This window comes from Xiphophorus maculatus, chromosome 8 (assembly GCF_002775205.1).
Source record: "Xiphophorus maculatus strain JP 163 A chromosome 8, X_maculatus-5.0-male, whole genome shotgun sequence".
In the NCBI taxonomy this organism is placed as follows: Eukaryota; Metazoa; Chordata; class Actinopteri; order Cyprinodontiformes; family Poeciliidae; genus Xiphophorus; species Xiphophorus maculatus.
The window spans coordinates 13988452-14011272 of record NC_036450.1 but is presented as its reverse complement, the minus strand read 5'-3'; the positions used below and the strand labels follow the sequence as shown (position 1 = coordinate 14011272).

The 22821-nt window shown below is 37.1% G+C and overlaps 1 protein-coding gene across 1 annotated transcript in view; it reads right to left on the bottom strand.

The window, feature by feature from the left end:
• The window catches only part of wdr70 (WD repeat domain 70), a 39767-nt gene extending 17050 nt beyond the window's left edge, over window positions 1–22717 (bottom strand). Inside the window, exons 1-10 of the mRNA XM_014472919.2 lie at window positions 22638–22717; window positions 22167–22220; window positions 21975–22058; window positions 21638–21734; window positions 21322–21535; window positions 20721–20780; window positions 19984–20117; window positions 19067–19220; window positions 15241–15317; window positions 7397–7571 (exon numbers count right to left, since the gene is read on the bottom strand). Of these exons, the coding sequence (XP_014328405.1) occupies window positions 7397–7571; window positions 15241–15317; window positions 19067–19220; window positions 19984–20117; window positions 20721–20780; window positions 21322–21535; window positions 21638–21734; window positions 21975–22058; window positions 22167–22220; window positions 22638–22647 (1059 nt within the window). The 5' untranslated portion in view covers window positions 22648–22717. The remainder of the gene's footprint in view (window positions 1–7396; window positions 7572–15240; window positions 15318–19066; window positions 19221–19983; window positions 20118–20720; window positions 20781–21321; window positions 21536–21637; window positions 21735–21974; window positions 22059–22166; window positions 22221–22637) is intronic.
• Between the last annotated feature and the right edge of the window lie 104 nt (window positions 22718–22821).

The following is a 22821-nucleotide window of genomic DNA, read 5'->3' as shown; positions in this document are numbered from 1 at the left end:
AGAAGGATTTTTGCTACTAAGATGTTACAATGGTGATAGCCAAATCTGAAAGACAGCGTCCACTTATGTGGGTGGACAAGCTACATATGTAAAGTAGTGATGAGGTTGAACAGCGAGGCCTCAGTCACCAAGAACACCACATACTGTAAATCTCTGCTTGTTCAGCTGACTTTCTCCTGATCACCATTCTATTCCTGGAGTAAACATGCACTCAAATCCTTCTTATGAAACTCAAGCAGAATAAGTCAAAAATGTAAAAAATAACAGTTTAAGCAGAGGACATAAGGAGGTCCACTTGATGGTTAATTTTAGAGTGTACTATATTACAATTCGTCATGTAGCCAATGTTATAATATGGATTCATGCAGTTTGAGGATGAAGCTTTATTACATTTGCATATGAAGATCAGCATGCAGAAAGGAAAATAATAATACAGAAGTGCATAGGGGTAAGAAAGGTTACAGTCATAAACTGTAAAGAAAGACGGGGTTGAGGCAAAAAGTTTAATTTTACTAAATATTCAAAACGACCCCCCCTCTACTAACTTTTTGGTTTAAAGCTATTTCTAAGCATATTAAGATTATTATTCGAACTGTAAGAAACACCATACTGCCAAATAAAAATAAAACCATCCAGGTCTAAATAAAAATCAAGTTAATTGTATCTTGAAGACCGTGTTTGAGAACCACAGCTCTGTGGAAAGCACTACTGGGTCTGTGCCTTTCTGCTACCCCTAACACTCACTGCCCACTGTCCTGGCTTTACCTGGCCTGAACACAGCCAAATTCCAGAGAATCGATCATTAGTAGACGACGGTGAAGCAATAAGCCCGAGAAGTAGGCCTTTCTAGCGCTCAAACAAACATAACCTTGGTTTATACAGCCACATTGTCATTAATTCTAAGAGGAACGCAAATAAATCAGTGAAAAGCGAATTGCAGCACTGCAGGTCTTTGACCAAAAAAAGCAGTGGATAAGGAATTTGAAGTGAGCACACACTGTGGAGGACAGATAAGGCAGCTAAATACAGAGAAAAACTTGCAGGAGAGAGCAGAGCATGAGCTGAATGAGTGATGTGCCCTCATGATAACACAAAGAAAGGGGGCCATACTTCACCTCCGAAGCAAGTGAAGGGAAGTTATTAACTTGCTTGAGACAGATAACAGTGTTACCTTGGAGTGTAGATAACTTGGATTACACTTTCTTATGCTTGGTCTCCCCTGGGAATCATTTTCTGCTCCCCCATCATCAAGATTACTTCTGAGTCAATGCTTTTCTTCTCCTTTGTTGTCTTTAAATATCTCCCAAGTCTTTTTTTGCTGGACTAAAATTAACTTAGTTGTAAATTAAATTTAGAATGGCAGTTTAAGCCCAAAACCGCCATTTCTAATCCATCAGGGGGCAATTTTAGACTTTATAAGAAGCAGCTAAGGTGAAATGTTAATACATATGGCTGTGATGGTCTCCATCCCATCTTAATCCTGAGTGAATTTTAGCTATTCTGTGCAAATTCACAACAGGAACAAGGACCACAACTCTGTAAGCCACAGATGTGTCGATTAGAAATGTTGTTGCACTTGTTTCACCATGGAAATGGGTCAATGAAGCAGATTCAGGTTGCCTTCTTTGGCCTGTAGTAAAACCAGAGATAGTCTGGAATGATACCAAAAACATAACTCTGCGAAGGGAGAGTGATGAGATGTGCTTTACAGAATACCAAAAACAACTGTCCAGATGTTTGTTTTTCATCATTTCTCTCTCTAAATGAACCTGCTCAAACTGAACTCTTTACTAGAACCACAGTTTTCCCATGTAAGCTAAAAAAGAATGTTTGGGACTTTTGCTCGATTTCCGATTAATCATCCCATACTGTTTTCCTTATTTCTGGTCTATCGTTTGAAAAATAACGTCAAATTCTGCCAAAAATTTTGTTGGTTTGTATGTTATGCAGAACATAATTTCCACCACACATCCATACAAGTGCCTCGAAAAAGTATTCACACCCCTTGAACGTTTTATAAGGTTGAAGAACAAAAATAAGTTCTTTACAATAACCTGAAAGAAAGAGATGTTGGCAGCATCATGTTGTGTTGTTCCTTTCCTAAACAGGTTATAGGAAGCTAATTGGAGTTGATAGGAAGCTCGATTCAGCTAAATTCAGGGTAATCCTGGGAGAAATTAGGTTGCAAAAGACTTGTGAATGAGGAGAAGGTTCATCTTGCAGTGAAACGTATATCCAATTAATCTGTGGCAAGACTTGAAATCTATTGTTCACACGTGTGCTACTTCCAACCTGACTGGCATTAACATTTGGTCGTCGATTGTGAAAAGCTGGTAGAGTCCCATTTCAAAAGTCTTGCGGCTGTAATTGAGGTTTTTCTAAAATGGTGGTTCTAAAATGTACCTGGAGGCTGAACACAAATGCACACCACACTTTTCAGAATCCTCTTTCTTGAACGTTTAGAAGAATAATTTTCCATCCCCTCCCACTACTTTATGATGGTTAATCAAATAAAATCCCGATAAAATAGACCGATGTTTATGAGTGAAACATGAAAAAGGTCAGAGCGTGAACATTTTTACCTGATAATCTACATGTATATGTTTAAACTTTAATCAAGCATCCTCTGCATGCTGTTATACGAATCTCCCACTGCACCAACTCATCCAAATCACAGTATCTGACTAGAATTATACAGCCCTAAATCTCTGCTTTTTCCACATATTTACAACCGAACCCCTAAAAGATGTCGATTCCCTGAGTGCGGTCAGCTTACGTCTCACTCTGACTTTGTTACTGTGTGGGGATCAAGCCGCAGAACCGCAGTCCTCAACAGCTGTTATGATCTTTCAAGGAAATCAGCAAGATGCGACAGCGAGGCTGTGTGTGTTTGGGAATCACACACACTGGAACGAGAGGCCAAATAGTCTAAAACGTTTGCTGTGTTACTGGAACTTACCACCATATCTCAGCAATGTAGTAAAGGAAAAGAACAGTTTGTAAAGTCTGAAAAGATTTCAAGCAGTTACAATGTTCTCCTCTAATGCTATTGAATTACTAAACAAGTTGTAAAAGTTAAATAGAGGAATGATTAAAAAAAATCGTACAAGTAATGTTGTATAACTTCTCTAAGCAATATTTCTTTTAATGAAAGTCTCTTTTAAGACAAAATATTTAATTTTTTTAATGTTGGATTTTGTGAACAACCCATGAGTAAACAGAACTGTCTTGAGTATTTTACAGAAGGACTTGGTTTTCGTAAACTATCACTGCTAAAAATGGAGCAATTAAAACAACTCAGTTCAGAGGTTATCTACAAGTTTTAAGGTTCAAGTCATGCTAAAGCACGATTTTCTGCTTTTGAACACCTGATTCAGGTGATTGTAGTTCAGCAAAACCCTGTTAACTAGCCTTCAATTGAAATCAGTGTGCTGAAGCTGGAAACACTGAAAACATGCAGGGCAGTCTTCCATGAGGAAAACGGCTGGGGAACCCTGGCTTAAGTTACTGAAACATTAGCTTTTTTTTTTATGACTACATGATAAGCAGCAGCAGAGTTCAGCCAGTTTCTCTAGACTGGCTGGACGCTCCTCTGCTCACTAGAAGCACTAAATCCAACTTCTAAAATGATCAATTTTATTTTAAGGTCACCTGACAAAGACATAAAAACCATCTCTGATAGTGATATGAAACACGGTTCTGTGGAGTTTGGAAAAATTTGGAATTTGCTTTTATTGATTTGTAAGTCTGGATGAGCTTTTAGGAGTGAAAAAAATATTAATTTATTCCCTTTCCTAAAAATTTAAAACAACATTTTGAAATAAAGTTGTTTTACTCATTGATTTAAATTTAAATCTTATTTAAAATTGAACATTTTGAACACTGAGTTTGAGATTAGGCTGATGGCACCAATCCCAAAAATTCGGACCTCTTCTTCAAAGACAAATTGTAAAAAATATCAGTGAAAAATTACAAAAATCTGGTCAGCAAGAAAAATAAAGGGTTTGAATGATGCATTGTATAATAAATTGTACATAACATTTTGTTTTATTAATTAAAACATCTGTGTATCTTTCCAATCAGACATAAAGGCCTTGATTGAAAAATAAAATAACTGCATGTCTAAGTTTACCTCACTTAACTGCAAACTCATTCAAAAATAAAAGCATTTCTGTTGTGGAACACAAAGATATGAAATGTAAGAATTACACATGCATTTTCCAACTAAATATTGCAGCCTGCTAGTTAAAAATGACCTTTTAATATTTGATATTTTTCAGTCACTAGCTAATCTTCCATGCTATGCAGGTTAGCATCGGGAAGCATACACTCCCTTTTGCAGATTTTAAGGGAAAGTCAGCCATGACACATGAAGAAAACACTTGCGCTGATCGATTTATTTCAGCCATCTCGTTTGTGGTCCCACTTTGATGTCTGGTAACATGAAAGTACATCGCTGACATCATAGCATTCCTTAACTCTCTGCGGTAACGTTTTGGACAGAGGACAAGTCTCTTGTAGTGTTCATAAGCCTGTCAACCTGAATGCGGCCTCGTAATTGTGGTCAGGGGGATGAACGTGCAATTCCTCTCTGTGGCAGTCCACTGGAAGCGACCTATTTGACTCCCATCACTGGATCAATCAGCTCATGCCATGGTTCGAGAACACAATGTGTCATCCCCAATAGCTTCTCCTCAGGCTGAGCTGCAGATCAAGGTCACGTATGTAATTGATCGTGACTGACCTGGCTGCATGTTCTGTGCATGAGTAATAGTAGCAATATAACAGGAGATAGGCCTCATTTGAGTGGAGGAGGGAGCAGCAATAAAGCAATGGAAGGTCAACTCCTTTTTAGGGTTTCAGCTGAATTTGAGTCAGCAGCACAGGTTGCTGATTAGGGCAGAGGGCAACATGCAAAATTCTTGAGCCATTCAAACGGGGCAGGCTCCAGTGGTCAGGAGAGAGACACGACTATTGTAAGCTGCTATGGGACACAGGGTAAATATTTAGCCTGGAGAAGGAGGGGTAATAAATTCTGAGAGCTTTAACCCAATCACTTGAGGCATGCTGCTTTCTGCAGCACAGAGGTGGGATGATGGGTGGCTGGGGAAAAGGTGGGAGTCTTTATAACACTGGGAAGCACACAAAAAGAAAGAAAAACATGAAGCTACGCTCTGTGTGTCTTTTGATTATGAAGTTGGCTGTTGGAGCAATTATCATGTAGCCTACTTCCCATTTGACTTAATCTGGATAAGCCCTTCTTTCCAATCAAGCTGTTCCAACTCACTAACCACAGCTTGATTGTTACTGTCTCAATCCTCGCAGGATATAACAGAAGCTTTCAGCTTTGTTCACATACTGTATGGGGTTCGACAAATGCAAAAATAGAAAAAGAAGCAGAAACAAGCCAAAAAACACCACATTATTTTCCAGTAACTAGTCTAATGTCATCTGATAATTTTACTGCCACTATACTTAGTTTGTCATGTGCCTACTGATCTTATCTTTATATAAAATAGCTTCTTCAATGTATTTTTTCTGCTAAAAATTAACATAATCCTAAACTGAACCTAAAACATTAATCATTTACAGGCATTATACACATATCAACTTAATAATCTGTTCAAGGGAGTCTGCAGTTTTCTTTGTTTGATGAAGTTAAATTTAATGATAAAAAAAATAAAGCAAAAACTCTCAGACCAACAAGAAACAGCAGCTTAAAGTATTCCTTGGTTGCCCAAACACTAACCACAGTCTAATATGGAACAGCCATCTTTATGAAAAATGGAGATGCTGCATTCTCCAGTTCATTTTCATCCACAGTGAAGGTCTGTAACAGCTGAAAGAAAAACAGCCAAACAAATGAGCGCAAAGCTTCCTACAAGCCAAAATCAACTCCTACGTAGACAATGTGAATCTTTAAGAATGTAAGGCAGCCTTTGATCAGATAATTGTCTAATTAACTAATTGTGGAAAATGTGCTGGTGGGAAATTGTAATCAGGCCACCCACCAGCTTTTATGCAACTCAGGCTATTTTGAGTCATACCATTAGTGTGGCCGCACTGGGCTCCTAGTAAGTGCATAAACCTGGTCAAAGAAAAAAAAATGCCATTAAATAGTTGGGTTACATAAAAAAGGTTGTTGAAAAACTCCATTAAATAGTTGGGTTACATAAAAAGGTTGTTGAAAAATGCCATTAAATAGCTGGGTTACATAAAAAGGTTGTTGATTTTACCTCAAAGGATGAACTGTAACTCATTTCCCTGAATGTTTCTGCCATTACCATCATAGGATCAGATTTGAAATTTGTTTTGAACAAGGTCTTCAGTAAGTAAAAAACCCAGTGTTTTATCAATTCTAACCAGATGGAAGTTTATCAGTTTGAAGGGGGACGTCTAGGAAAATAATTTAACTTTAAAATATCTACTTTTGCTCCCATAATTTAGAGTGCTATGCAAAAATACAAATTTACAACATTCATAAAATATTTTATCAGAGCGCTGATAATGATGTCATAGCTTAATCTTCTGTGTCAGTTTTCATTTGACTTAGCAGTTACCCAAAAACACCAATGACAGAGTAGGGAAAAGTAATGCACCTTGTATTTTTTAGAATAAAACATACTTGATTTAAACCATAAATGAAAAGAAAGAGTTTGGGTTAAAATGGACATTTTATTCCAAACTCTTCGCTTAGCTATTTGCCTATTGCATTCTGGGACTGTTTTATGTAGGACTGAGCCTGAGAAAATGAAATTCTCTTAGACGATAAGAAGTAAGGAGAAGCTTTTGGAACCATTTGCAAAATCTAATACTGCAAGCAGTCCTGTTCTGATGACAGTTCCACTAGAATATTTCTCTCTCATATTTCCAATGTTATTTTGTTTTATTTGTTTAAATCACTGACTTGATTTAAACCAACATATTAAAGATGTTCGTTGTTTATTTGGTCCCTGTCAGTTGTATGCACTACAACCAGGTTTCAGTAGTAGTGCTTAAACAATCATTTGGCAGCTGTCTGGACAGCTTTTTATGTTTACTGGGTCAAAATGACTTCTGTTGATGGTTGTCGGTATAAAGTATTTCTTCCTGATATTTCATCTTACAGTTATCCCACAATATAATGCTAAGGACAGTCATTTTAGGTGAAGTCGTGCGGTAAATGAGTCAAGAGTTCAACTTACCAGAGTTACATCCAGTCCTTGGCAGTTGTAGTGTTAAAGGTATCTATTCCAAATTATTTATAGCTAGTGTTTGGTTAACCTGTGGTCTCTTTGGCCTGTGACTGGATGACCCTGAGTTTCATGACTCTGTATCCACAGCTATACTGAAGCCACTAACCCACTCCTGCAATCTGCGACACATTGTTTCAGCTGGAATGTGCTTTAACACTCACGCTCATATTTCTGTCCCAGATCTGGATGGTGCCGTCTTGGCAACCTGCTGCGACGAGCTTCCCGTCGCGGCTGTAGGTGCAACAGGTGGGGACGACCTTCTTCCCCTGCTGGGAGCGAGGTTTGAACACCGACTTGTGCTTCTTCTCTGAGTTCACGTCCCAAGTGCGCACAGTGCTGAGAACAGGAGATAAATGTTATACTTTAAAACATATTTGTTCATTGATGACACATCAGGATTTTGGTTGATTTATAATGGCTCATCTTGCTAAAATGAGCAAGATGAGCCATTTGAGAAGGGGAATGAAATGAAAACTTTTTATTATTGCACAAATATGTGATTTGATTCTAATATATATATATATATATTTGTATAACATACAAACTTATCCAAATTAATTATGGTTAAACACTTTGAACAGACAACAGTATACATGTTTGGCATTTACACAACACTAGAAAACTACTATCTAAATACTCATTTTGTGGTCAGGAATACATTATTTTAGAGCAAAAGATTAAATGAAGTTGTTCCACAACTTTAGGACACATTGTCTCAAAGGAGAACATTTCACCTTCACATCATGTTTACAACCCAATCTAAGCATAAATCTAAACAGCTATTTTGTGACAGCACATGCCCAAATTATTTGGTAAAAGCTTGTGAAAACCTTACAAATAATTATCTTTGCTTTTGTAGTTGCATAATCTCACAACAAACAAAAGGGACTAGAATGAATATGGCATGAAACAGGAGTTCCATTACTCATTCTTCAAAATAGGAAAGACAACAGAACCTGTAATTCAAGTTAGGCAATCTCAATAAGTGTGCATGACATTAGCTGCTTATAAGAGGGAGTCTGGAAATTGATAGAAATGTAACCCTTTGCATTTTTAAAGTAAAACACGTGTACAACACATACATGTTTACTCAACCTCTCATGCCGCCACGCAAACTCTCACAGCAGGCCGGAGTATATCTAAATGTGTCTGCGACCCGCTGCTCACCTTAGTGAACATCTTACCCCCTCTGGGTCATGGGATCAGCAGCGGAGTATAAACACACACCCAGAGCAGCTACGAAAAGCCAGGCAAGGATTCCTCCATGACAGGCCACAAAGACACACACATGCACTCAAGTGTGTTTAGTTAAGTCTAACAACTCGATACAACTGCCAGCTGAAGACATATGGCTTGAAAACTGCAAAGAGTTAAAAAATATAACTCATTTTGATGACTAAAACTGTTATAATCTGTTATAATCCAGTGCTTTAAATTAAAATAATCTGCTGAAAATTATTGTGATGCAATTACTTTCTTAGTATAACCTGGACACTTTAAAAAGAGCCTCTATACAGGTGGGTGTGTTGGAAAATTAAAGTTATAGCCATGGAGTGGGTGACAAATAAGTTCACTTGCTGCACACACACACACACATCTCTGTTTTGTTTAGTGAAGATCGCAGGCCTGTCAGGCCAATAACGCCAATATAACCTTTAGAACCGCACACAGAACCTGGAATGCTATTTATCTTAATGGCGCTTTTCCACTGGAGGAAGACTGGACACCCTCACCTGTCACCAATAAGAGGCTTAGTGAGGAAAAGGAAATGGAAAGTGTTGGCTCTGATGTGTGGCTTGGCGAAATGGTTCATTTAAATGTCTTTCTGGTTGAATTAGTTACAAAATTAACTTGTAACAAACTTGTAACTTGCAACAAAAGTTGGAGAAGTTGGATGCCATTTCAAAAATTGAAGATGGTTTGTGTCAAAGTATGCACAGGCCATTGTAAGATTCCACATGGTTAAAGGATCACAGTATTCTGTTAAGATGAAAAAGATTTTTATATATATATATAATTTAATATGTGTATATAAATAACTGCTGATCATTCATGCACTTTTCAGTTTTTTATAAACCCTTGCTTTAACTTTAAACTGATCACCTCTAATACCACCGCAACAGTGTTACCATGTGAAGTCTAAAAATTAAATTACGGTTTTACTCTATAGTAGTATGTTTTTTTATTATAATTTTGCTGCTTCCATTCTGCAACTTGTGTTTTCGCTTCAATCAGCCGCCCCATTTTTCTCTACAAACACTCCCCAGACTAAGGGGTGAATGTAACAGAATGAAACCCATACAACCCCAGTCATGCATGCACACTTTACGAGGCAACACCTTCATTTACACATCGACTGAGGAGAGACGGCTCTCCTTGGCCCCAGGTTTTATCTGTCCATCAGGTTACAGACACCACAGGGGTGATGGTTGCTGGGATTTCTTTCACAGATGATGAGATAAGGAAAAGCGAGGCACACATCTTATATGAGGGTGTCTTACTGGTAGAATTCCAGTGATAGCTGGTTGACTGATTAACTGGGACTCTGTTATGAGAAAGGAGGATTAAGAAGGGACGATGCTCCATGCTCCTTCACAGCTGAAGATGATAAAGTTGGGAAATTACAAAGAGGTTTAGGAGGAGGGATACACGGAGTTCCACTCAAGCAAAGAAGCTAAATGGAAAGCAATGTGGACGAAGCGCAAATGGACCGTGGGAACAGCAAGGAGCAAGTTCCTCTAATTTAACAACACTGTCTGGTTTTAAGCAGCTGAATATCTGCCCTACTTTCTATGAGATTGAGTCACAACATCACTGAGATTTAATCAAGCCACTGTGCCATTAGATCCTTTCAGGGGAACAAGAAAAAGAAACAAATATTGTATTCATAGCTTGCACATAAAAAAGACAAAAGTTACTGCCAGTCAAATATTCAGTCATGGCTGCAGAATGGACAAAAACAGACAAATGCATTCATTTAGTATGTGCATTCTTGCGCAGGCTATGGAACGCTTGCACTGCAAGGAAGGAACATTTGGGTATGAACTGGACTGTGGATGAACCCAAAGTGTCCAATGAGGTGAATCGCCTCGACATGTACACACATTCAACGTTCATCACCTAATTCACTCCTCAAAAAATATAAAAATATAAAGTAAACATTAAGCTGCCCAAGTTTATATGGCACAAAAAACATTTTTAAAAGAATGTACTTGTAAATCTCTTAGATGAAAACCGCCACCCTGGGCTCTGTGGTTTGTGGCAACTAATCCAGGTCCAGCTGCAGCCTTGGCAGAAGGCCAACACAGAGGGAATCCCTGGCATTCAAACATCCTGCAAACTTCCCTCAATTTGTGTGTTTTTGTGTGTACCCGTACTCAAGTGTGCCTCATGACACAAAGGGGGGGGGGGGGGGGGGAACATGTGGGCCCAATTAGAAAGTCGCCATTCGTCCTATTCTCATTTCAACTGGCTGAAAATTCAGTCGCAAAAGAAGAAATCAAAAAACAATTCCTACAATGCTCCTGGGATCTATAAAGCAGCATTCATCAAAACAAATGTTCTCTGTAAAATTCCTCCATGTGTGTCTGTAAAAACATAAGATCTATTTAGGGTGGAACATACCCTTTGGCAAGTATTAAATGCTTATAAATACTTGTTATTTTTTATTTCTTAATTTAATTTTAATTTCTTATTAAGTAATAAATACTTAGGATTTTTATTTGAACAGAAATCATCACTAACCCAAGTTAGTTAAATATTTTGTAGTTGCATTTGGTTTAGTCCTGCCTTTTTACAAGACATGCCATGTGTTCCAGACACTTTTTAATAAGGAAAAGTGTTTTTGACAAAGTTCTTCAGTCTTTCAGCAAATAGATGGTTAGATCTGGGTCAGCACATAATAGCCTCCCTTGGATAAACCGTGGATTTGCTGGAAAACATTGTGCCATTAAACACTTTCAAATCTGAAACGTCGACATGTTCACACCACTGTGAGAAGAAATACTTTTCCAGCTGTACAGACTTCCCTATTCAACCCATGGTTTTGGAAGAACAATCCCAGCCTCCCTGCTGCTGCATTATCGCTGCTTTCCTCTTATCCACTTCCTCCATTAAGGGAATAATTTAAGGAGCTTGGATGTAGAGCTTGTGAATGAGATTCTGTCCAACGACAGGGGTTCTTTCAATTAGGAAGCTGGGAGGTCTGCGGATCGTACATTATTACCGATTCAAATTATTATTGCAGAGACCTCCTAAATAGGCAGCATAGGTGTTAGTTTTATGGTGAGACAAACCCAACAACAGGCTAGAGACCTGGTGGCTTATCATTAGTGTTTACAAACTGAATGGATAGAGCACATCATATCTCATGGGAGGCAAAATCTGAAATCCTTTCAGTCTGACAGTCCAACATGTCAGACTGAAAGGATGACAGACCCCAAGGCTTCACTGTGTTGCTTCCAGACCATAATGACAACATTGTAGCGGTTTAGATTGTCATCAGTTAACAGGTGGGCTTTGTGCTTGAGGCTTTTTTAAATAAACCTTTAAAAGAGGTTTATTTTAAAGTTATGAGTATTTGAGATCTTTTCATATACAGACGGTAAAGCATGAAGCATTGAGTGAATAGTTCAGAATTTCATTCGCTTTTACAATTTGGTGACATTCTGAGTGTTAGGGGTTATGTGAATAAGGATGAGTTGAAAACAAATAAGATGATGAGTGTCACGACTTAAAGAGCTAATCACTTCATCCATCAAGGCCAGTAGTCTGCAGCCCTGTTGTCAGGACATATGTCTTGAATGTTTAAAGGCCCTTTTATGCTCCCTTTAGGGCATAAATATACAGTATCTACCAGTTTCTAATGATGTCAATGAGTTCATTAATTAGGCATGGTTGATTTCAAATATATATACTGTAGGGGGCGGTTCATGGTTTGAGTTAAGAGGGTTAGAATGACTTTATTAAGGTATTAATAAAGCCTGTTTTCTTCCTTCTTTTCTTTCTATCTAGGCTACCAGAGGGACAATATAATAAAAATGCAGGTCATTTTTAAGGAAAAACAGTAGAAATACTCCTCTAATGCAAACATAAATCCTGCATGACTTTATCTGGACAATAAGGTTTTCAATTTATATTATTTTCAGCTGTAAAGTTCCTCTTGCTCAGTCTTCTGAATCAGCTGAAATATATATTTATAATTAAAACTCTACAAATGAACAATCCATAACTTTTTTTCAGTATGTTGTAAAAAAATTAATAAATAAAGGTAATCTCTGACTGAAATTCAGAATTATGCATGAACCGCCCTCCGGATGCTCAAGGAATATGATTCCCTACACCCCCTTCCTCCAGCTGTGTGAACATATCTTTAGTCAGAAATTTTACAAGTGTGGGCAGCAACTTAGGAAAAAGTCCAGACCAAATGATACGCTCATTCTCCTCAACATCTCCAATGTTCGTCTGTGAAAATGTTTTGAATGGGAACCATAGAGCAAGAGCTGATCGAGTTTTCTAGATGCAGAGATCAGATTTGCTTTGCAATTTGATATTGTTTTTCTAATATTTTATAGTTCCACGTATTGTATCAACCTCAACATTTTCTCAACTGAGTGCTTATAAAAAGTAAGCAGTTCTGAGTCTGAAAAATAAAGTGCTTTGTTTACTGGTGCAAAGACGATCGTTGACATCCATGCTCCATTACATGGACGGCTTAAGCAGTAGCCGGGGCCTGCTTCCATTTAGTCTGATGGTCTGGCCATTAATTGACCTTTCTGGAACCACTTTAACCCCAGCTGATTTGTCACTTTTGTTCAAGTCAGGTTCTGGACTTTATTGTCTGGTAAGTTTAGCAAGTTTGGGAGAAAAATGCCCATGAATATTTTCTGATGCTAAAGTAAAGATAAAACATGTAATTATTAATGTAAATAGAAATACTTGGGAATTTGCAATTAAGGTGCAAACAAAACATATTTTATGCTTCTTATAAACTGCCTAAAGCTTTTGAATGTATTTGAAAAATGGTAATAAAAACATTTTTAATACTAGAGTTCTAGCAAACAACAAACCAATAGTAAAAAAGAAACTCCAACGTTTTATCATCCAGGTTCGCCTATGCAGTGCAACATAGTAAATCATGAAATGGATAATGCAATAATACATTATTAGAGGTAAAGGAATGAACACCCCACACCAGACACCGTGTAGTCCCTTCCACTCTTCCCATTGATACGCTCAGCCTGCGCTGCTGTCCTGTTCCGCTGCAGTGAACCGTTCACACATGCAGCTGCTCTCTGTCTATGAATGGCTCCCTGTGCGCTCCTCACTGCTGATCTCCTGCGAGTAGGCCAGGGGCAACACCCAGCGCTAACGTGCCAGCAGAGGATTTCCAGAGACTCAATAAGAGCTAAATAAACCAACAGCCACATCTGGGAGAGCAGTTACACTGGTAAACACCGCAGAGCTGGGCCCTCGTTTCCACTTAACGATGATAACCTCCTGTTTCTGCACTGCTGCCTGTCACACTCACTTGCTCTCATCGTGTTGCCGTTTCTCTTGCACATGTTGATGCTCAAATATTACTGCACACCTGAGATGCTCCAAACCTATTAGTCTAATATAAAGTGATAGCCATATTTTTTGGCACTGCTAGCTGTAGAATGAGTTCATATTTTTATATATATATTTTTTATCTTGTAACCAGGTTGCTATGTATTGCATATTTTTTGCTCAGGTCCCTCTTGAAAATGAGATCTAGATCTCAACGGGGTTTACCTGATTAAATAAAGGAATATATAAATATCAGCATAACTTCACTGAAGAATTTAGAAAATGGCAAAAAAAAATTACTCAAAAAAATCTTAGAAATAACTGGTTTTGTTGTTTTAAAATGATGGAGCCAATTAGTAGCACTCTTGCATTCAATGCTTTGCTCAAAGGCCTTTTGAACAGCACTTATTCTTCTGTTATGCAACACAAAGTTGGAGAATACAGAAAGACACTTTAGACTTTTCTTTCACTCCTACAAATGTTCATGTACTTTATTTTGTACCATATTCTACAGTTTTCTGCTGTTAAATGTGAAATTTCCCAGTGAGATCAATACCTTCTCTTCAGCAAACCTAACAACTTTTTAAACTAAAATTAAGTGCAGAGACAGTAAAAACTACAAAAAAAATTTAACAAATATTTCCTGTATCTGGTGAAGTATTCTTGTGTTTACTTGACTGTATGTTTTAGATCGTCATCCATGAGAAAAATCAAGTTTTTCAGATTTCTATTTGTAAATCTACAGGAATTCAAAAGAGTTCATAATGCCACACTAACACAGATTTCAGCACCTAAAGAAGAGAAACAGGACCACAGCATCTCAGATCATCAACCACACATTCCTTATTTGTTTTACACAAATCCCACCCTAAAGTACATGAACATTTGTAGGAGTGAAAGAAAAGTCTAAAGTGTCTTTCTGTATTCTCCAACTTTGTGTTGCATAACAGAAGAATTTGTTGATAAAAGCTCAATCTAATAAGAAGCTTCACCATAAATTTCAATTGTCCAAAGCAAATGGCTGCATTTACAGCCCCAGTAGTGCTTAGTCAAAACCCTAGTTTACATTTGTGATGTTGGGCTTCACTCCCAAATAACCATTTGTGGGGTCTAATGCAAGTTAGGGAGATTTGGAAACCCCAAGATACTTTACTGTGGTTCTCCAACAGTGAGTTTTTGTCCCCTCCTGTTTATCATGCACAGCAGGAAGTGAAATATTGGTCCCCATTCAGCCTAGTGGCTAAAAGAAATGGACCTCAATGATGACCTGTTTGTACTCCAGAGAGCCAGTAATACATATACTGAACAAAAGAAAAAGCAGTGCAGAAACAGCATCTTGGTAACCATTTATTTTAATGACTGAAGTTAGGCAATTATGTTTTATTGGAATGCAATGAAAACAAAAAATAATAATGAAGGTGTTAAACATTTTGCTCACTCTACATTTAAAACTCACCCATCATTTGAGCAGGTCATGAACTCCTCTTTAATCTTAGGATGCCAGCAGCCACAGTTCAGCATAGCTGTGTGTCCCTGGAAAAAAGACAAGTAGATAATTAAACTATTAAACTGAGCCAGCTTTGACAGGCTGCACACAGATGGATGATAATAGGGATTTTCTTGTCTAATGTAGATTAAGCACACGTAGGTTCAAAAATTGAAGCTGCCACATAAGTGTTTTCAAACTCATTTAACATTTAGAGTCGAGCCAAAGTGGTTGCAGTCAGAGTTAACAAGGAGATTTAAAAGGCTGAGTGTTGCCAAGACCAACCAATACAATGTGCAGTTTAATTCTAAACCAATTATATGATAAGACAATCAGTTCATCACTGATTGTAATTTCTGTGTGACGATGGATTTTCAGTTCTGAGTGTTGTAAACTGCAAGCAAAAATTAACGCCTAAATAAAAAGGAACGTTTATCTTTCTTTCCCATATGTCTGCATTGCAGAGGAATCTCCATTAAGAAAATGACCCTTAATTTGAACAAGCTCTTAAACTAATTTCTGCCTCCAACAGCACAGACTTTGCTTAGCAAATGAGCAAGTAAATTTTGAGACTGGGCAGGAGGCAGCACTGCATCTTAGACACAAAGTTCCTTTAATAATAAGCTTTGGCCGTCCCCTCAGTTGGAGGAGTCCTGGGGAGAATTGCATTACCTTGCAAAAAGGATTCATACCTGTAAACTTCTCCATTTTTATTCATGTTATGAGAACAAACCTCAATAAATACTTTTGGGATTTAATATAACTAAAACACAAATTGTGAGATGGAAGACCAAGAATTTATACTTTTACTTCATTTGAATTCAACCATCTTTACCTGGCAACCATCTCCAGAAGTCATCTAATTAGTGGACAGAGTCCACCTGTGTGTAACTTAATCTCAGTATGAATCCAGCTGTTCTGAGAAAGCCTTTAGAGGTTCAACAGAGAACAAAAAGCATCATGAAGACCAAGGAACACAGCAGATGGATCAGGGATAACATTGTGGAGAAGTTTAGTAGAGTTAGGTTAACTAAGTAAAGTAGAGTTGGGTTTTACTGAAATTTGTTGACAGACCATGTCATCGTGATGCAGAAAGCAGAGCAAAGAAAAACAAAACTAAAGTAGTAATAGGAACATAATACAATATGTACATTAGAGAAACTTAGGATTCACCTGGGAGCAACTTATTAGTTCAGAGGAGATTTAGAAAGAAGTCTAATGGAAATGTATAAAAATATGCTTGACATATTATGACAACCTGTTCAAACATTTTGCATGTTAAGACTTATACAATGAAATTATGCTTAAATATTGTGGAGGTTGAGACAATTCAACCCATATAATACATTTTGATCAACTTGACAGAAGCAATTGAAAATGTAGGAAAAATCAGAGAACTGAACATGATAACTTGGATGATGTAAAAGAACATTTGCAACTCGTTGAAAGAAATAAGAAAATGCTTTGTTGATGCACAACAGTGACAAAATGAACGAGTAGTTTTGAGAATTTCAAATTTATTTGAAATTAAAGCAACTGAGAAAAAAAAAACTGAAATCATGTCAGATTATTTACAAAAATATATCTCTTTCATTACTCTTTATATTTATGCACTACTCTGTGATCACAAAAGATTTTAGTAAAATAAAAATAAGATTTTGGATATAGTGAAACAAAGTATGGAAAAACAAGGTAGGGATATTTGAGAAAGGCACTGAATTAATAAAAATATCTTTAAAGAAGAATAGCTCAAAGGGGGACCTCTAGCCACCAGGTCAGACAGCAAGGAGTCTGCACACATGACACACAGCTATTTGACAGGACACAAAAGAAAACAGAGCTATACCTCAGCAGAAGATGTGACCAAACAACATTGGTATGTGTGGATCAGGGAGAAGGCCTGTCTGCTTACTGTTATACACTCAACAACACCATTTTATGAATTGCTTAGCAGTTAAATTTAATGGTTAAAATAGTAGTAATATAAACTCAACTTTGGAGTAAACAGGCTCAACTACTGCTCTGACGGTGAAATTACATACAGCAATTATTCAACACATAAATCATCATAACTAACTGTACAAGTTGTAATTTTCCTGTACTAATATCATTCCTCTTCTTCCTCAATAGTTTTGGAAGATAAATTGCTAATGACTAAAAAAATAAATCAGATTGATAAAGTCAGTGAACAGCAAGAACGGAGCACAGACCAGAGAATTACCTTGTAATACTACCCTGAACATGATTGTCATTTTGATTTCTTATGGTAGATCATATACATGTTTCTGTATAGGGTTCTATGCATGATTAATAAACCACTTTTTCTAACTTTGTTGGATAACAGAGGAAATAACTACCTGACAGCTACAGCTACACATTTATTTTGTGATTTGAAGCAATAATCACAAAATAAATGTGATTTTGTGATAAATGTAATTCTTTTAATCAACCTGCAGTGGATTAAAAGAAACAATATGTGTCAAACAATATGTAGAATTTTTCCAAAATCTGTAGAAACAAATGTAAGCAGCAAAAAATCTGTTGTTCTGCTGCATGCATACATCAGCTTGTGAGTCCCAAACCACTCAGCAGATAGAAGAGATAGGATGAATCAGAAGGGAAGTAATTACACGTCAACCTAGGCAGAGTGGAGGCAATGAGTTAATCACATGAGAGACAGCTAATCGACTGAGACTCTGTTAGCACGCCAAGATGCATTTGCACTGAACCAATCTGCTCCAGATGGGACAGAGCAGGATAAGAATGAAGGACATCCTGAAAACCACTTTTTGTAATCAATGGACCTTCACTTCAAGCACATTTATAAACCATGTCTAAATGTGCTACAGCCAGCACACATGGTTGCTGACCACCAATACCACTCTGAGACCCAAATATAGACATTTAATTAGGGTTCTACTTTGTAGGTACAGGTTTAAGGACAACAACATTTGGAGTCATTCTTTCTCAAAGATTAGGCTCTGACCATTTAGCTTGTAATCAAAACACAGAGGGTATGCCCTGCTACCATTAAATAGTTTTGTAGGGTTTACCTACGGAACACTAGAAGCTGCTCAACGGAGTTGAGTTGCAACAGAGGTAAAAAGAAATATGCATTGCCACATTAACATTTACAGTGTTTTTATCTTTTATAGATAAATACAGTCTGATTTTCTTTTTTAAATTCCATACTTTCTATCTTTATATTTTAAGCGCATCCAGATCTGGAAAATACTTAAATTCCATATTTTTCCAACTTTACACATCTTTGTCATACTTAAAGCTGTAAGTCAGAACATTTAGTCAGATAATTCTAGGCGTAATATCATGTTAAATGTTTATGTTTAGGGAAGTCTGTCATTTTCTTACGAAAGCATAAATACTGGATGTCAACTCTACATCCTAAAAGTCAAAGTAGGTATCCTATTCATCCTGCCCAAGCCTTCCTACAGGTCAGTGTCGTTTGAAAGGCAGAATTCATTTGATCAGTAGTAATGTCTACACTAATGGGAAATATACAAAACATTCTTGTTTATATGTTTGCAGTTTTCTTCCGATATGAGCGAGAATCTCTTAGATTTGGGGAAACAACATTTCTTTCGGACAAACCCTGACTTTTCTTTTCAACAACCATGATCACCTGATGCTAACATTAATCTTGTTGTCGGACTTTAGGTAAAAAAAAATTACCTTTATGCAATGGTTCCTTCAACAAAACAGTGAATAAAATCATGCACTGAGAGAGTTTTAAAACATTTTTCAAGCAAAATCAATTAAGAAAGCTATTTTTGCATACCTTGGTGTTGGCCATGTCCACAATGTACTGGTCTCCTTTGATGCACTCCATGACATTGAAGCCGTCACGGTCCAATACTTTGGCCTGTGCATTTCCAGAGACCACCAGTAGGACATCACCTGTGATGCTGTACTGCAAGGACTTGATCTGGTGGCTGACACACAGAAGAGCATAAACTAGATGATTTAGCTTTATTTTTATGGTGCAATCACTAGAAAAGGTTCTGCACAAAATATTTTTAGTAAAAAAAGAGAAAAACGTTTGTTGCATAAAGACACCCATGTTTCAGTGGTACCCCTAGTTTCTATATCTGATGCATGACAACAAACTAAAATAATGATAGTAAGTGAGAGATATCAGAATAATGAAATGAACATTTTTAATCCTACATGAACAGCACAATAATTAAGAAGCGCCAAAGACAGTAAAAATATGTCAAGTGAAATAAGTTGACAAGTTTCAGTTTTATATCACAAAGAACAAAGAGTGGACTTCACCACTTCACCTGCACAGCTTTCTGACTTAAGTTTAACTTTCCAGTGACCCATAAAGGCTACTGGATCTCACTGTAATCATAATAAATGAAGCATGAATTTCCCTTAATAAGGGGAAGCCTTGTCCAGCTCAGTCCACTGGTTCCCAAAAGCAAAAAAAGAATGCAATCTTTAATGCCAGGAACACTGGAACATAGATTAAACACAAACACACACATAACTTCACCATCTGCTTCTAAAAGCATCATTTTGGATGAAAAGAGGGGATTCCACAAAGCAAACATTAGACCCGATGAAGCTTAACAAGCCTTCGTGTGTATGTTTGTACGCGCTGAAGCACACTTAAATGAAGTCCGTGTGCCTGATGTTTGCATGAAACCAATTTAAACACATGTTGGGCAACTGTGTTGATGTTCCACATACCACTCACAGGGCTGCAGGGTTCGGAAAGCTTGCAGAGCCTGGTCCATTCCAGCAAAATCCCAGAAACGAACATCGTAATCATATCCGCCCGTCACCAGGCGGGCTCCAGAGGGGTCTAAGCCAAGAGCTGATACCTGAGGAGACAATTAGCAGTCAATTCAAACTTAATCTTAAACCTACAATGTCATACTGTAACGTCGGTTGACTGCTTCTAAACTGACTTAAAGAAAAAAAAAAAACAATAAAAAGAAAATACTTGAAGGTCAGTGCAGTGAAAGCACTTGATTATTCAGAAAGAAATGTTGGCTGCATTAATTCTGCCTCTGTCAGAGTTAAATATCTTCCTTTGAAAGTGCAATACCACAAGAAATAGGGTCAGATCTGTACACAATAACAGGAAAGGATAAATCCAGCCGCTGTTGCAAACTTTATAAAACTAAATTAATAATTTTACATTTCAAAAAACTGTTTATTAAATGTTATGTAGTTTTTATATCAAATTTCATTAAATTTTACATGATTGCAGATATGTATGTATTTCTGTTTGGCTGTCATTTTGTTCTTTGTTTTAGTTGTACCTTGAGTCTGAAATAAATATTTATCTATGAAGACTTTGACAGTAAGTTTCTGGTCATTTAATATTATTCTAGCAACAGTAAAAAAAAAAATCCATTTTTAAAAACTTTAAAGAGTCAATAAAATAATAATATTTTGACTGTTGTAGGCGAAATAATTACTGTTTTGGTGCCGTGTTGTAGAATGATCTCATGAGTGTCTGGAATCTTCTTCACTGGGTTCTGCGGAAAAACATGGAACATAAAAACTTAAGTTATTTTGTTATTGTCTAGTTTCCTTTTAATCTCTATGGTCAGGATCTAAAATGATTTGTTCTGTCCTGTTTACATCACTACATCATAAAATGAAGATTCAATCATAATATGTGTTACTATTTTACAGGATCATTTGAATTCTCCTAAAACAAACTAATATAATAATCATAACTATTGTATTCATAAACAACATGAGGCAACGTTACGCAGAGTCTGGCTGTTGTGGTGCTGCCACCTAGTGTTCGTGTTTGTAATACTGCAGTGCTTTTCAAGCTCCTGTATTACAGACAGAAATATCATAATTGAAAAAGAGTTGGCCATGTATATAACAACATTAATGATGAATTTTATAGTTTAGTGATTTAATTTTTTATTTTGACTGTATGAAGAACACAACAGAATTACATTCATTGTTATCACTCCCAACATCTACTCACAAAGAGGAACAATCTGAAGATCCACACTGTAAACTCAAAATACAAAAAACTAAAATGGCTTTTATACATACATCATCATCATCGTCGTCTTCATCTTTTGTGTCTGCTTCACTGTCGTCGTCATCATCATCGTCACTATTTGCTGTGTTGTCCCTATAACCTGATGGAAGGGGTGGTCCTACAAGGTCATCTTCCTGTGCTCCATGTTGAGGAGGCACTGGAGGCCCAACGAGCTCTGAGTCTGAGTCACTGCTGTCACTACTGCTGGTGCCGCTTTGCTGGTTCCTGGGGATGTTTTTAAAACAGATTCTCAAGTAAAGCAAAAACACGTTCAGGCCTAGTTAAGAAAGGTTTAACACTCACTCAAACAAGGCAAAGTTGTCTTACCGAGCTGCAGCTTTGTCTCTCTGACTAGGAACTGATGTTTTAACTGACTTGGAGCTTTCCCCTTCCTCTTCTACCTGAGCCCCTTTCTGTTGATCCTCTGAAGGTATGTAGGACACACTGAAGTTATTTATTTTACACATAAAACTCAACATATTGTACGGAAAATCTGAATGAAGCATTTAACTTCTTACATACAATAGATCAGTGATTTGACCCACTATTAGTGTTTTGTGACTAATAGTGGGTCAAATAAACAACAAATCTCAACACTTCTCCAGAACAAGGAGGGAATTATTATTATTATGTAAAACAGCAGTACAAGTCACAAAATACTCACCCAGGACACGCTGACTCCTCTCAATAGCTGTTCTCCGGGTTTGCTCAAAAATGGCTTCAAGATCAAATGTCCGCGCCTTCTTACCTAAAAGCGTACAAAAAATTAATCTTAATTGATTCAATCAAATCTGAAACAATACGCTCTATGGTTTATTAAATATAACCCGTCATATCACTTGTAGCTGCCACATACCAAACCCAGAGAATCCCATGACAGATCCGATGTCTCCATCACTCGGTAATTTTTCTGCTCAAAAGAGAGTATTTTAGAGTAGACTTAATAACACAGCTCATTCGTTTCACCATGAGATCTGCAATTTACACTTCTGTTAATGTACCGGGTACAAAAACATATAAAAGCCTCAAAACAGATGTGCAATCGAGTCAGTTTTAAATAACTAATTACAGATAGCACTTAAAATCGTTTCGGAGACAATGTTCAATATTAAATTTTCTACGTGTAAAATATATTTTAAATACTAAAAAGAATGTAAGCTAGATTGTTAAGCTAACAATAAATTAGCAAACTTCGACATTTATAGTTAAAGTAATTCCCGAAAAAAACACACAAGAACCTATTCATGGCTACAAAAAATAATATTCCAAGTACTTTAAATTAATGCAACACAGAAAAAACAGACGTAAAAACCTGCAAAGTGTTTACCTTCATCCATGTTTTCAAACACGACTGATTACCTCTGACCTACGGAAGCTTTTCTTCTTCTTCTTCTTCTTCGATGATCGTGTGCGCATTGCACACGATCGCTCCAAGAGCGACAAAGCCGAAGTCCTCCAACAGCGCCACAGCCGTCTTGGAGGACTTCTATTTCGAAGGCAGCGCTTGGTTT